General features: G+C 43.3%; 1 protein-coding gene across 1 annotated transcript in view; it reads right to left on the minus strand.

Annotated features, from left to right (window-relative positions):
- Positions 1 to 16,617, minus strand: part of ANKFN1 (ankyrin repeat and fibronectin type III domain containing 1) — a 299,871-nt gene that overhangs the window by 143,973 nt on the left and 139,281 nt on the right. Inside the window, exon 3 of the mRNA XM_042915828.1 lies at positions 6,141 to 6,275. Within this exon, the coding sequence (XP_042771762.1) occupies positions 6,141 to 6,275 (135 nt within the window). The remainder of the gene's footprint in view (positions 1 to 6,140; positions 6,276 to 16,617) is intronic.

Here is a 16,617-nt window from a genome sequence, read left to right on the forward strand (position 1 = left end):
TTACTTATTTTAGAGAGAGAGAGAGAAAGAGAGAGAGACAGAGAGAAAGAGAGGGGGGTGGGCAGAGAGAGGAGACAGAGAATCCCAAGCAAGCTCTGTGTTGTCAGCGCAGAGCCCGATGCGGGCTTGAACCTATGAACCGTGAGATCATGACCTGAGCTGAAATCAAGAGCCGCCCGGGTGCCCCTGATCAATTGATTTTTGACAAAGGTATCAAAGTAATTCAATAGGGAAAAATATTTTTTCCAACAAATAGTGCTGGAACAATGAGATATCCATATGCAAAACGAAAACAAAACCTCCATCCCTACCTCATATCATAGATAGAAAGTAACTTCAAATGAAATCGATTATAGACCTAACCCTGATACAGATAACCCTGTAACACTTCCAGAAGAAAATAGGAGATAGTCTTTGTGAACTTGCACGAGGTGATCATTTCTTAGAAGAGGTACAGAAAACAGAAACCATAAAACAAATTGATGAATTATACTTTATGAAACTTAAAAACTTCTGCTGTTTATTTCAGCTTATCCCAGCTACATTTTTGGAGGGCCTGTAAATATATCTGGAGCCAACCGTAAGGAAACAGTGACAGCAGCCTGGAGAATCCAGATCCAAAATGGCAAGAATAATCTGTGGAGAGTGGAGCCTCCCCAGATTTACTTTAAAACCACCTGTTCCCTGGGTTTTGGCTGCTTGCTCGACTCGAGAGCCTTGGCTGCCACCATTATCCTGTCTTCTAACACCAGCTGCGTCGGGCGAAGGGCGGGTCCTGGCTCGGCCCCCACCATGCTTGCTGTGACAGTAGCTGCAGCAGTTCTGACCCAACCAGACCCATGAGGGAGGCTCCAGCTTTACTAATGGCTACCCTGAGGGACTGGGTCACACTACCTGGAAACGTGAAAAACCGGACCAATGAGAGGCAAGAGACCGGAAGCAGCCCGCAGATGATTTCTTCTCCATTCCTCCCTTGCGGATTGCTCTGAGGGCTTCTTGGAAGCAATCACATACAAACAAACCACCAGATGTGTTTTCTTGTGAAGCTTGGCTAGGTCAGTTACAAACCGCCTATATTTGTTTTTTCTCCTTCCTTGACTCATTTCCCTTTTTTCCTTGATGGCTTGACTCTTGATGCTCTGAGGTTGTGTCTCCCAATACCCAACAGAACATTCATGATTGGTTTTTGCCTCAGGTTTTGCTTTCACAAGCTAAGAAAAAATGTAATAATTACCCTAGGAGAAAGTTGGTACTATTATATCATCACTTTGCTAATAAGGAAACTGAGGCCCAGAGAGGTTAAGTAACAGGTCCAAGATCCTACAGCTTATAAATGAATTCTGACTCCAAAGTCCATGCTTTTAGCAACTCTGCTATTATTCTGCCTGAGGGAGCTTGGTCTGGCTGCCTGTCAGTTTCTTCCTAGACCTCGATTCTGAAGAGATCTTGCCTTTGTTATGAGTTCTGGCACGTCCAGAGTCCCTGTCTCACAGGAGCTTGGTTGTGGGACTTCCTCATCATATTTGTACTGTGAAAAAAGATCTGGGCCAGTTTGGATGAGGAGCAGTTGTAAGACAAAGCATATTAGAAACAGGAGCTCCAGCCATTCTTGACAGCTGGGTAGACAGATACATTCAGCGAAGGGAACATTTCTGACTGAGACAAGATTGCTCTTCAGGCTGTGATGTGAACTGGGGACCTTCACACTTCAACCTGCCTGTCATTAGACAGAAAAGAAAGTGTGACCCTTCTCCTATTCCCCACTTGCTATTAACATGACGGGTTTGTCTCTGATTGCTGAAGAGTGGGCAATTCTATTACACTGATAATATATAACAGGGTGGAAATAACCTTTCAAGTTCCTGTGCATTTAAAAAAATATATCTGGTTATTCAGTGGTAAGTTTTGAAAAGTCAGCGGTGACTTCACAGCAGGAAGAAGACTATATTTGAAGTTTAAAAGAGTGTTTATGAAGAAGAAGGAGGAAAGAATCAATTTTGATTCTGTAGTCCAATAAATATTTAAGGGTGATCTACTTTGTAGTCTGTGTATCCTGTGATAGACCCTGGGAAGTCAAAGGTAAAGAAGACACCCTCAGAGGTTAACCAACTGTCTTGGTTTGCCTAGGACTGAGGGGGTTCCTTGGAGGTAGGACTTTCAGTGCTAAAACTGGGAAAATCCCAGGCAAACTGAAACAAGTTGATTATTTCACCAACACCAAGGGGCTCACAGGCTAACAAGGAAGACAGTCACACAAGTGTATGTAGGTATGAAATAGTGTAATATGTGAAATTATGGAATAATGATAATAGCTTTTACTTCTTTAGCACGTTCTGAGTCAGGCACTACTTAAAATAAGGCCTTTGCGGGGTGCCTGGGTGGCTCAGTTGGTTGAGTGACCAACTTTAGCTCAGGCCATGATCTCGCCATTCGGGAGTGTGAGCCCTGCATTGGGCTCTGTGCCGACAGCTTGGAGCCTGGAGCCTGCTTTGGATTCTATGTCTCTTTCTTGCCTCTCCCCGACTCTCTCTCTCTCTCTCACACACACACACACACACACAAAATAAGTAAACTAAACTAAACTAGACTAAAATAATGCCTTTGGGGCACTTGGGTGGCTCAGTTGGTTAAGCTTCCAACTCCTGATCTCGGCTCAGGTCATGATCTCACAGTTCACGGGATCGAGCCCTGCATTGGGTTCTGCACTGGCAGCGTGGAGCCTGCTTGGGATTATCTCTCTCTCCCTCTCTCACTGCCCCTCCCCTGCTCTCTCTCTCCCTCTCTCTCAAAATAAATAAATAAATAAATAAATAAATAAATAAATAAATAATAAAAAATAAATAAAATAATGCCTTTATATGTATCAGCTCTTTGACTCCCATAATAGCCTTGTGAAGTAAGGAGTATTATTAGTCCCACTTTATGTAGTAAGAAATTGAAGTACTACTAAGGAGACGGACCTGGGATTCAAACCCAGGCAATATGATTCTAGATCTGAGAGCTTAGCCTCTTAACACTGCTCTCAAATGTTTAAGGCAGTAAGTAGCACAGAGGGCTGAGTGGCAGGAGGTGTCATGGCAGAAGAAGGTATGGGGAAATGGGTTAGAGACAGTGATGCCTGAGCAAGATGTTGAACAACGAATGAGGGATCAACCAGCAGGAAGGAAATGAAAGGGCATTCCAGGTATGATAGCTCAGGTTAGGACATGTCATAGTGTTCCTGGTAGGTTGATGCCCACAGGGGCCCAATGGAATTCTTTTGGGTTCTGACACTTCCAAAGGTACATTTCATCCACCATGCTAGGACCTTGGGAAAGAAGCCTGGAGAGATAGCAGGGCTAGACCATCAAGAGCTTTCATGCCATGTTGAGGGACAATAGATTTCAACCTGTTCACAACAGGGAAGCACTAGAGAAAGGCTGAGATTTGCATTTTTAGAGAACCACTCTGGTAGTATCTAGAGGGTGGTTTGAAGGGGAGGGAGTGTGGTGGGACCAGTGACAGGGGACAACAAAGTATAAGCTCTTGAAAAAGCCCCCATGAGAGCTGGTGACTTCAACTATAGCATGTGACAATGGGGATGGAGAGGGCTGGGCATATTAAAATGAAGGAAGCAAAATGGACCAAACTTGGTTAGTGATTGGATGGAGGGGCCCAAGGAATCAGGAAGCCTGATGATAGCTTCTATTAGCTCTGCTTGACTGATTAGGTACAGAATGGTTCCACCAATAATAAAAAAAAAAAAAAAAAAAGGAATACAGGAGGAAGAGTGGATTTAAAAGGGGGAAAGATAATGAGTTCAGCTTTCCACTTATGACTCTCGATGGCCTAGAGGAAATCTAGATGGTATCGTCTAATCCAAGCATCCCATAAAAAGAAGGCAATAGCTTGTTCTAAAGTCTCCTTAGTTTTCTGATCACGAGTGAAGTGATAATTACAAAAGAAGTTCCTGGAGACAGGTATGAAGTAAATAGAAAGCAGAAGAATTAATATAATATTAATGCAATATCCTTTGGGTTTCCCCTGAGGGAGAAAAAATTTAATGCATTCATTTATGATAGGCTATGAGTGTCTTAATTTGTTATTCCTCCTAAGAATATTTGCGTTTTATAAAAGACAGCAATATTTAATTGAATCCCTGATAAAAGAATTTCAGGCACCTTAATCCTAGAAATGGGACAATTCTTTGGCCAATGGGTCTTCTGGAATTCCTCAAATAAATCATAGCACATTTGTAGCTGCTAATTCCATGTGCATGGGTACGGGGGTAATTTGTACATAAATTATATACATGGGTTCTCCTCATCCTTGAACTAACTCCTCCAAAAGGTTCATTTCAAAACACTTAAGATCTTTACTATCTTGGCATCATAAGTATAGAAAAGCAGTTATTCCTGATCAATACTAAAAAATATTATTTATATCACCTATTTATTTGAAGTTGTTCTTTTAAATGCCATTTTTCAGCTCTATTTTCCCCTTCTAATTCCATGAGTGTTATCATGCTTCCTTCAGAGTGCTCTATATGCCTTAGATGGAGAAGGGGTATATATGTCCTCATCCCCACATAAACCCTCATCTGTGGGTTTCTGATGCATGGTCGCTGGATCAAAGTGTATGAACAATGATCTTGATTACCTACCGATCCTTTCACAGGAAAGCTTTAAGTAGTATCTCATGGATAAATTAATTGAGCTTAGCATGCCTTCTTTGAAACAATCAAGAATGGAAAGAATGGAAGAATGGAGATCTGGGGAAAGTAAGGGAATTCCTAAAGATACACAGTCTAGGAATTAGCAAAAGTGCCCTGCTATCCTGACATTTTCTAACCACTAGGCAATTCCATCTCCTTTCTGTTGGAATGCCATCCTTTGTGGAACAGCCACATCACAGGGGAGAATGACCCTACTCTTGTGATTGAGGGGCCTGGGATACTTTCTACTCTGCAAAACCTCACCCATCTCTCAGATTTCCTAACTTTGGTCTTTATTTAGAGAAGCATGCTGCTCACTGTTCTGCCAGCATCCATCTTTGTCAGCACCCAAGACCACGACTTCATCTGAACGCCCAGTGATCTACTGCAGACAGAGCCCACCAAAGATATTAGACTCGGTATGACATTTATATGGATTCCGAACCCACCAGAAATGGACTGATGCTGCCGTAAAGCCTTGCCGTGGCCAGGCAAACAAAAGACTAAGAAGACGTGGTGGTGGGGGTAACAGCAATAGCTTTCTCCATTCGCCTTCCCCCTCTGCAGGGATTGCCTTGCATCTTATTTAGGAAATGAAGAAATCAAGTGGGTATAGGGATTTCTGTGGCCTGGCAGAGAAGCAAAGCCAGACTTGGTTATCAATGGTACTTCCAGTGGCCTTGGCGAGGCCAAAGACCAGCATGGGTAATAAGACACAGTATCCCACTTTGAACCTAGTGCACCCTACCAAGCATGCATCTTCACGGAAGAAAAAAGGGCGGGAGGCATACAGGTACGAAAGCAGCAGTGGCTCAAGCGAGGGTCTGCATGCACGCCCACTGTGTGCCCTCAGTGGGCATCCTCAACATCATAGTCAGGATGTTACTTAGGGGCACGCTCATCCAGGATGGACAGAATGCCGGCACCCCACCCTGCATGTCCAACCTCTAAACTGGATTAAAGACAACATGCCTGGGTGTATATTCAGGATTGTCAGCATTGATGGGATGCATCTTTACCCAATGCAACAGGTATTTTGTAGGTACTCAGGAGCCCGATTGGAAAATGATCTTATACAACAAAAAGTATTTTATTTTTCATAGCTCTTGCTAATCAATTAGGCGAGCACGTAATGTCCTCAAGCTTGCTGCAAACAAAATGCTTAATTATCAGAAGTGGGGCTTCCCCATCCCCCATTCTTGCCTCTGCACATGGATATGTACATGCTGTCGTAGACCATTGTGTATGTGCTTGTGTGCATTCTTCATGGACTGCCTGCAGCTAACTTTGGAAGATGCAGATTTTTTTAATATCATTTAAACCGCAGCAACACACACACACACACACACACACACACACACACACACACACACACATTTAAAACATAATCAGTGAATGAGACAGCCCCACACTCATAAGAAGAAAGACAACAGTAAATTTTACTCACCAGTTCAGGTTGTTCAAGGCAGCAGAGGAACAAGTTGTTGGTAATTGTCCAGTGCTTTCATTCAGTAAATCACATTGGCTTTGCTTTCTCCTGTGGCTCAGCCTCTGCGCAAAGCAAGCGAACCTCCTTCCTATTCTGTGTAAAGAATAAAATGCGAACAGGATCACTACAGGCAAGAGCCGAAGTCCATGATCACTGAGCTACTCTTAATGCCAAATAAAAAGAGCCAATGATGCACAGGGAGGGACGGGGAAAGGGAGACAGCTTGGCTCAGAATCTAGGTGTGTTTTCAGGACTGTCGCCCCGAGGAGGCTTGATTTCTCAATCTCTTGTATGTGTAGTCAAAGGATGCCATGACTTCAGTGTGTCTTTAGCCTATTGTATCCGTGAGGTCCATCAGGAACGGCATGCAGGGACAACGAGCTTCATGGCAAACGAGACCGAATGTCACTCAAGGATGAGCAGAGGGGCAGCAAAGGCAGCCAGTTAGCACTGCACTATCTCAACTGCAGGGAAAGAAATCTTGTCTAGCATCCAGGAGCCCACCCAGCAATCTGTGACTGCAAGCGACCTATGGCTCTCCTGGGGCCAGGCACCCCCCTATGCCCACAGCTTCCTGGGACCAGAAGCACACAGGTGACTGCCACATCCCTGCACCTAAGGGCATCTGTGCAATCCTTTCCAAGTTCCCAGCAGGAGCTAAGAAACCTCCCAATCCAGCAAGGACTGCGCAAGCATTGCTAGAGTTTTTGTCTGAGCAGGTTCTGAGGAAGTAGTCAGCCAATTTGGGTCATAGGCCACCAAGAGGCTCAGTGTTGGGAGGAAGATTCCAGTGTCTCTTTCATGCCGGCTACATATGGGTGCACCTGGCTCCTTTCATATGATGTTATGCTTTACATGACTAATGAAACACACAGAATGAATTTCCTAGAAAGCTGCTTATTTAGGCATTTTTAATGTTTCTCTCTGAAATAAAATGGCAAATGACCTTCACAGGCTGCTTATTATGTTAGAGAGACATTGCTGATTGAGAGGACATATTAAACCCCGCCTCCTCCACCCCTCCCCCACTCCGTACAGAGATACACACACCGACGTCCCTAGCAACAGCATTAAGAATCTTTCTAAAGATCTCTTCAAATTCTCTCTCTGCCAAATGAAAGCTTAGCTGTTATGATGACTTCAGAAATAGTTTTGGACCCTTCTCCTGGGCACTGACTCTGGTATGTTATTTATACCTGGACACAAATCAACTCCCAAATTTTGAATGTGACTCTGCAGCAAATCAGGAGAAAGTCTGGTTATAAATAAGAGGGTGTTATGTTAATCTTTGGCCTTGTAATTAATTAGAATCCTCGGAATGACCTCTTGTATTCCTGAAAATCTCCCCCTTTCTAGAGACAGCATCTCACTGTGGTGGCTGACGGGTCTCTGACACATGGCAGCTCTGGGGATGGGATCCAAGGCGAGGCTCAGTAACTCCTAAAACCTTCCAAAGGAGGGGCTCAGGTTAGCTTTTCACAATTGTCTTAACTTTTCCTTTTCTCACTTAGAAGGTAAAATCTCTGAAACTTTTTCTTCTTCTTCTTCTTCTTCTTCTTCTTCTTCTTCTTCTTCTTCTTCTTCTTCTTCTTCCTCTCTCTCCTTAGATTTATTTGTCCATGAAGCATTACTATGAATAATCTAATTTGGTAATATTCATGCCTAGAAGGCTATTTTTTTCGTCAAGGATTAAGAAAAGAGTCAGGCTTTTGTAGCTTAAGCCTAAACTAGTGCCAGGTAAAACTTTACCCTTATCTCTAAGAAGACTTTGACTTTAATGCAGATTTACTTCAATTCCATATGCTGGGGAAAGCCAGGTGACTGGGTAATTCTACCAAGGTTAGGAGCTGCCTGAGAGGGGTCATGAGTTCAGCTGGACATGCAAACCTAAGGAGATGATGCCTTAGTAATAGCGGCCTCGCGTCCGGGAGCAAATGCTCCAGACGGAGTCATTATCATGCACCCATGTCCATTGCATGGATTCATCCATTCATTCCTCAATCCACTCTTCAACAGATGTGTATTATTAAGTACTTAGTAGCTGTGCCACTGTGGCACACTGTGCCAAATACTTTAATGTCACCAAAAAGCTTATCAATGAAGTATAAACTCCTTCCCACATCTTTAGCAAAATACTCCATAGTGTGGCTCTGCCTACCTCTGTAGACTCATTTCTTGACCCCTCCCTACTCACCCCCCATGCTGTGGCCCGTTTAAATGTCTTTCAGTTCTGTGGACCTGCTGTACTGTCTCTCAACTCGAGAATTCTGCATAGGATATTCTTCCATTTGAACACTTAAGTCCCTTTTGTCTGGCTAACTCATGCACAGCGCTGCAGCCGTGGCTTAAACATCATCTCCCAGGGATACTCTTCAAGCTCTTGGGCTGTTAGGGTCCCCACACCATGGTCCTAGAGCACCTTATACTTGCCCATCATGACATCTATCACATTTTGTTGCACTAACTTGCTTTCCAACAGCCATTCCCATTTTACTGTAGGAGTTAAGTGCAAAGCCTTTTATTCACTGCTCTATTTCCAGTCTGGCAGAGTTCCTGGCACATAGAAGGCATTCAATAAATATTTAGCGAGTGTTTTGTTGAAGTGCTTAGCATGTGTTTGTTGAATGAATGAATAAACCATTTCAAAGAATAACAGGGGTCTGAGAATTGAAAGGAACCCTAAAGTTCACTTAGTACATCTCATTTTTCTTGCCAGGTGGCAATCCACTGAAGTCTCCCCTCCTCTGATTATCCTTTCTCGATCATCTCAGCCCATAGTGATTACACACTTAGTTTGTCCCCCGCCTGCACCCAGCACTTTTAAGCACGTTCTTGCTTTCTGTTCTCCAGTTGTTTCCCAGACTTTGTCTCATCTCTACAAACATATTCTCCATCATGCCCAGCATAAGCCTGAAATTATTTGATGCTTGATTCATTCAATAGCAAACATTTGAACAAGGAGTTGAATGATTGGAGTCTTGTTTTAGGAATATTAGTCTGGGGTTGGGGGAAGGATGGGTTGCATTGGCCAGACCTAGACAGGACTCTAATAATGACCACAGCACAGAGATACAATTTGAAAACAGCTTTGCGTTTTCTTTCCCTCCCTCTCCCATACCCCCAACCCATATCATAATACCTAAACACTAAGCATGTTTGTTCCCTACTCAGCACTACCCCTCCACCCAATTCTACCCCCACTGTTAGTTCACTTGCTTAGGTTATTTGTGAACATGTCTCACTGATGGAAGCTCCTTTGAAGACAGGGATTACATTAAAAAAATTTTTTTTTACATTTATTTATTTTTTGAGAGACATAGGCAGAGCACAAGTTGGGAAGGGGCAAAGAGAGAAGGAGACACAGAATCCGAAGCAGGCTCCAGGCTCCGAGCTGTCAGCACAGAGCCCGAAGCGGGGCTCAAACGCACAAACCGTGAGATCATGACCTGAGCCAAAGTCGGACGCTTAACCGACTGAGCCACCCAGGTGCCCCGAAGACAGGGATTACATTTTAATTCATTTGTATTTTCCTCCTCTAGCCCTTACACCCCCTGCCCAAGCTGGTGTTTAGCAGGTACTGAGTGCTCAGTAAATATGAAGAAAAACACCTTATTTATGCAAAGCACTGGATGAAGCACTATGGTGAGGTGGGGAACAAAGATGATGAGGTATCTTTTCAAAGATAAAGGGGATTGAGTTAGTGAGAGAGAATGAGTACTTCCTTATGGGATGCTTAGGGAAGATTCACAGAGAGGTTTGCATTTGCACTGGATCTGGCAGAATGAAGACCTCTAGAGGTTGAAAAGAAGAGAGGGAAATGGAGTCAATGCACAGAATTCCTAGCATGTTTAGGGAACAACCAGTAATCCAGTTGGGCTGGAGTAAATGTGGATGGGAAGATCTAATGGAATGTGGGCTGCAGAAAGAGGTCAGGGCTAAACTGGGGTGTGCGTGGATGTTCTGTTTGAGTTTGGGCTTTTTCCTACAGGAGACAGGGATTTGAGCAGGAGAATGTCAGGGATGAGGGTTAAGATCCCTCTGTTCTAGCCATCATGGACCCGGGACCAAAGCACTGAGAACCTGGAAGCAGGAAGACATTGATGGCGAGGGTCTATGGAAAAGGAGATTGGGAGCTGAAAGTTGGGTGCACTCTGGAAGAAGAACTCACAGGACTTGTCCGTGGTGTAGCTAAGAGCGGAGGAAGATGTGAGCATAAGAAAGAAGCTGAGGTTGACTTTTCAAGTTTCAACCTACATGATGGCAGATGATGGCGACAATCCATCAATGCCAGTGCACAAACACAGAGATAATATAGGTATTCAAGTCATGGTCTATGCACATTCTGAAGATAGAGAAAAGAGCAGGAGGCCGAATCCTGGGAGCCATGTGGAATGCTCCCCATGCTCCCCATGTGGGTGCCTGGACTGCTCTGAAGAAGCCATTCAACATCTGTAAAAGTAGTTAGTTCAGGCTGTGACAGATGGGCCAGCGACACATAGGGCCATGTGTAGGGGAACAGGTACAGAGTTTCCCCAGGAAGAGGACTTCCCCATGACATGGTTCCCATCTCAGAGTTGTTGAGCCTGGTGGAGCGAACTCCAGTTTGGGATGAGGAGTGTTGAGCTTGAGTCCCCAGGCTGCTTCTCACCAGCTGGGTGACCTTGAGTGACCTTGGGCGAGTTACTTTCTCTCCACCAGGTCTCAGTTTTCCCACTTGGAAAATGAGGGAGCAGAGCCAGTTAAATTCAAAGGTTCCTTTTTAGTGGACTCTTCCCTGATTTGTGAAGTGCAACGTTGAGAATTTCAGAATACTTGTGAAACTAGGCCAAGGCCCACCAACATCAGAAGCTAGCAATGTCCACTCTCTCCTGCAAATTCATGCCCATATTTTGAGAACGTCCATAGATCACCGCAGATGCATGTCTGCCCTGCGGTTAGTTCCGTGTGGTTTGTTTGGAAGACATAAATTTAAATTGATCACTTTTTGATGACCTTTTTCTAACGATTTTTCACTCTTTTTTTTTCAGCAAAGATTTTTTTTTTTAGGGGTGCCTTTTCATTGGAGTCTCAAAATTAAATTATGGGAAGAAAGCAGCAATCCCTTACTGTGGTCAGCAAAGAGTCTGGCCAGCCTACTTCCGCTCCCTAATCTCCTGACCTTCCTTAGGGCGAGGCCGCTCAGTAACGATTCTTTTTTCAAAAATAAAATGTGCTACTTATCAAAAGCTGCTAAAAAGGAGACAAAAAAAAATAGGAAAAGAAAACTAACACCCCAGGGTGTATCTGAACATGCTTATTATGTGCGAAGTTGTTAGTAATGAATGTAAAACTCTTCCTCCTCCTCCCTTGCAATTACTAAGCCCCAAAGAAAAAAGGAAACAGGGGTGGGGGAAGGCAGGAGCTATTCAGTCCAAAGCAGACCTTTTCAAAAGGTGCAAACTGTTCATAGGCTGCTATTTCTTGATTATTTTGTTTTAAGCACTAGTTGACCTTTCAGATGAAAAGTAAAGGCCCCAAAATATCCTGAGAAACTCTTTTTTTTTTCTCTAAGTCTTGGAGACCAGACTCATGACATTCAGAAAAGACTCTCCAAAACGAGATGGGCCGTGTGACTTCTGCCGTGATTTGATGACAGAGTGTTTATCGGAACTAATCATGTGAGATTTTCCAGTGTTGCATTTTTGAGAAATGGGATTCTCTTAAGGAGGTTACAAACACTTCACTGAAAGTTTTCCAAGAACAGCTTCATGCCGCCTCTCGCCAGCCTCTCGCCAGCCGGAGCACCGATGTGATAATCAGGGTCCGAGCTTCTGAAAAGTCTTCTTGTTCTGGCTGCCACCCTCCTTTCAGCCGTCATTAGAATTCTCAAGCTATGAATCCCCTATTGTCTGTGTGAGCCCGGGATCCCCCACACCACGCCGAGGAAGGAATGTGAACCTTCTAGGTCTGGTCCTAAGCCTCAACCCTATCCAGCAGGTCACAAAGCCCCATTTATACTTGGCTCCAAAGTTTTATCATAATTCTTTATCTGCTCAGCCCCATAGATCCTCTAGGGCAGTCAGGAGACGTTTGGTAATGAAGCCCATTTATCCTCATTTTCTCAATTGGCACACTTAAAGTTCTAATATTTATGTTCACACTGTCCTAATTTTGAATGTCAAAGGTACTATGTGAGACAAGGAGCATTGCCAAAGGATAATTGAACCGCACCGAAGAGTTCACCAGAGTCTGATGCGTGATGTGGTTTGTCATATTACCAGTCATTGCATCACAAATAGTTAACTTCAATAGCTTGGTGGAAACATAGTAACAAATGCTGCCATTTATCAAACACCTCTTCCTGTGTGGCATGCAGCGACGTCACTGAATTCTCACACTTTACGAAGAGGATTATCCACTTTTTATTGAAACTAAGGTTCAGAGAGATTAATTAACCTGTTTCTGTGTATTCAGAGGCTGAGCTTAGACTCAAACCCAGATCTCTGACTGCAAAGCTCACGGCATTTGTACCTCACTCCTTTGCCTCTTACCAGAAATACAATTTGTGAGTCGTTTTAAATTAGCATAACAAAGTTATTTTTCATCACAGATAAGCAAAGAATTTTAAACTTAGGGCTGTTAAAAAGGTTTTGGCCAACTGAGTAATGAGATCTCTTCTGATAAGTATTAGCATGCTGTCAGGTCAGAGTAGGAATTTGTGGCATATATTTCACCTATCAATAGGTGGCAGTATTCACCTAAATCTCTCCAAGAGGAATTAGCACAGGTCACTTACAACCATCCCCAAGGCCATCTACATTTTTTGATGCACTGGGTTTTATCATGAAGAGTAGCATTTACATAATTGGGCTACTAACTGGATCTTCATCATGCCTTCGGAGAGTGAGATTTGGACTCCAGTGGGTTGTTTGGGAGGGGGATGCGCCATCACAGAGACCTTGGGACCCCTCTCCATTCGCAACATTCATTTTGGCCATTTCCTCGAGGGAGGTCTTTGTTTGCAACTGGAAGCCAAAGATGATTTGGGGGTCTTCGTTTACTTTAAGAATGTTCAGCAGAATTTTCAAATAATTTAAAAATGAAATTATTAATACCCTAAGATTTGATAATTCATACATTCATAATTCAGAGAAAGTTTGCTCAGATCAGGACAATAAAGCAACCGGCAGACTTCATGGTTTCAAAGTGGTTTCAAGACCTATGTGCATGTATACTCGCCCATCAAAACATATGAATCTTCACCAGGATGCATGAAAACTGGAGTCCATAAAGTAAGTGCTCAATACACAAGTCAAAGTGGACAAGTTGATGAGGCCAAGTACCAAAGGATAAATGACCTCTGGGTTTTAGGCAGACTCTTCCTCTTTCTCTTATTCCTCTGTAACCTCCCCTTCTTCCTTCTCCTTTTTCCATAAAAAAAATATCTTAATATCAAAAATATCTTTAGTTAAAAGGTATTAGCACAGAATCTGTCTCTATCTGCTGGCTGCTAATAAGAGTCTGCCTGGTAGGATACAATTTTACAAAGTCAGGAAAACAGGTATGGTCATGGATAAAAGGATAAGCTGAGAAATTCTCAGGCCTATTTTTATGTTGACCCCCCCCCCCCCTTTCATTTGGGATACTTGGAACTGATCATCATAAATGATGGACCAAGAAGCACTGAGAAATTACATAAGATGAGGAGTCCTGACTCTCAGAAATTAAGAAGTTGACTCAAGTGAAGATTCTCAGGAGACTGGATTCTCTCGAAAGAATTCAGATTGGCTGGTGGATGAAGGCAGAAGTCTTCAGAGATGGCATCTTAACTTTTTTTACGTTCCCAAAAGGGACAAGTATCTTTCTCTGTGCTCACTGTGGCATTTGGAACCATGTTAGCGCTCACGGCATAGTCTACCTTCGTTAGAGTTACTTGTGGCCCCACTTTCCTGGACCGAGACCTCCAGGAGGGCAAGACTCATACCATCCTAACTTTTGAATTGGCTACTCAGCTCAATGACCTGGGCCTTGTGTATGCTAGATGATGTTCAGTACATATACACGTTTAGCGGAACTGAATTAAAGAGAATTCATATGAATGCATTTTATATTTCTGCCCGTAGGTTAAAAGAGAAATTGCAGCTTGGGTGTTGGAAACCTTGCACAGGTCACATTTCTTGTTTGTCATACGGTTCTTCCATTTTAGGGCCACATTGGTAAGTGACCATAGGCATCCCATGCCAAAGCCGACACCACCCCCGGAACTATTAGTTAACTCATTTTATATCCTGGGCAAGGCCATCTTATTTTTGTAGGATGCCCCGGCCACATGAAGGTTAAATGCAGAGGCAGGCAAAAAAGCCATTATAAGGGACGTTAAGTGACCCACATTTACTGTATCATGCCAATCACTAATGTTTCCTGCTTTTGTGGTTTAGAGACCCAACCTGCACTAAAAAGTCGAACACTACAATGCTGTTTCCTAACGGTAGCTCTCATTGTTTCCCATATTAGGGCATAGCAAAGCACAAGGGGAGACATTCATCTTCAAAAGCTTACAAAATTACATTCAACCCATTAGGCATATCAGGAGCTATTGCCACGCTCGGGAAATGAATTACCCAGCTGAATATCACGGGCATAATGAAGTTGTCAGCAGCAACAGTGTGGCTGTAGATTGTCTGATTATGTGTTGGCTGTGCTGGCCATTCAGGGACACACCAGGAAGGAAGTCATTGTCATACCGTCCACAACATTCTCAGCCCTGTCCCCAGCCACGGTAATAAACCTGATATCCCGAGAAGCACATGGAAAACAACAATAACAGCAACAAACGACAAAAAGCATGCCCTTATTCCTGGCATGGCTGGAGTGTGTCCCTTCCTGGGGCTCCCATCTGTCATCTTCTTTAAAAAAAATGACCATGACAAGGAGTGCAAGTTTAGATTCTGGCCCTCCAAACAAACATTTCACAATGGGCTTCCTTAGCCTTTGTTAACCTCAAAATAAACAGCAGTCCAGCAAGAGAGCTTTAACTACGTGGGTGGGATTTACACCTCTCCTGTGAGTCAAAGATGGAGGCAGCCTGAGTTGTTCTTTTCTGGGGAAGGATCTGCCAAAGCAGGGTGATACAGGTAGTGTCTCTTGACATCAACCGGAATCTTCCCAAAGATTCTCTTGGCTTTTTTTTAACCCAAACCACAAAAAACCCATAACAAAACAAAACAAAACAAAACAAAAAAGAAGCCAAACAACTTGAAGCTTTCTCCTCTCTTAATTGAGCAGGTTAAACTAGATGACCTTGAAGCAACTCCGAGCTCTAATATGCTATGATATCAAAAGGCCACTAGAGCACATAGCACATAAAAGAACACCTGCCACAAAGACAAAATGCTTTATTTCTACCCAGCTTCTCAGTTTGTATCGGAAATAGGTTCTCATGCTTTAGAACCAACATGCATGAACTTTCTTTTCCTCTAGTGCAATGAAATCTGCTTTAAGCAGGTGTTATTTATCAAGAATGCTTGCTTTAAAAATAAAAAAGAACGTTGGTGTATTTCACTAACAGAATCCTATATCTATTCATGTTTTCTTTGGATAAAACCAACAAGATGTTGCTGTTGGTGGGACTGGTTCTCTTCATGCACTTACCACATTGCACGTGAGCACTGGACCCTTTGATTACCTGAGGTGGCCCCACTCAGTGGGGAGTGATTTGCATGAGTAATCTGGGTAGTTCTGGTGGTCAGGCAAGCTGTAGAGCAAATTCTTCTCTCTCCACCCTCATTTGTTTTTGTCTCCTGGGCAATAGGTTTTCATAAACAATAGGTTTTCATAAACTCATCTGGGGAAACTTTTTTTGGAGTTTGAGTTCAGGTTTCAGTTGGATTCTAGACCCCTAGACCGAATGTCAGAGAGGGTCCTCTGGCCCTTGGTTAGCTGATAAATAAATCTCAAGAGGTCCTCCCTCTTTTCTAGGTTTTCTTTATTTACTCTAGCCCGAGAGTTCCTTAGATGATCCCCATGTGTCTGGCTTGGGATCCAGTCTCCTGCCAACCTGCTCACCTGCCCAGCTCCACCAGAAACACCCCACCAATTTGACAAATAATTTATCTCCATGACTTCATGACACCAAATCTTAGTAGAGAAGAGAGAATTCTTTGTCACTAATCATGGTGAGAATTCAAAATACTGAAGTAAAGGAGAAGTAAGGATGTTCATCATCTTTGCACATCCAAACACAGTCATGAAGACCTATGCTGGGTTGTAAGACCCAGCAATTATAAAGGGAGTCTACAATGTCACTTAAACGCTGGACCACAAGTGGCACTTTATCCATTCAAATTACTCTCTGATGAAAGGGAAAACTTCTTCCCCTTTCTCCTAACAATGTCAGATCAGGTTTGCCGTACAAATTCCAGAAGCATCTGACCTAAAGCATTTAATGAATTAGAGA

The sequence above is a fragment of the Panthera leo genome, chromosome E1 (assembly GCF_018350215.1).
Source record: "Panthera leo isolate Ple1 chromosome E1, P.leo_Ple1_pat1.1, whole genome shotgun sequence".
NCBI lineage: Eukaryota > Metazoa > Chordata > Mammalia > Carnivora > Felidae > Panthera > Panthera leo.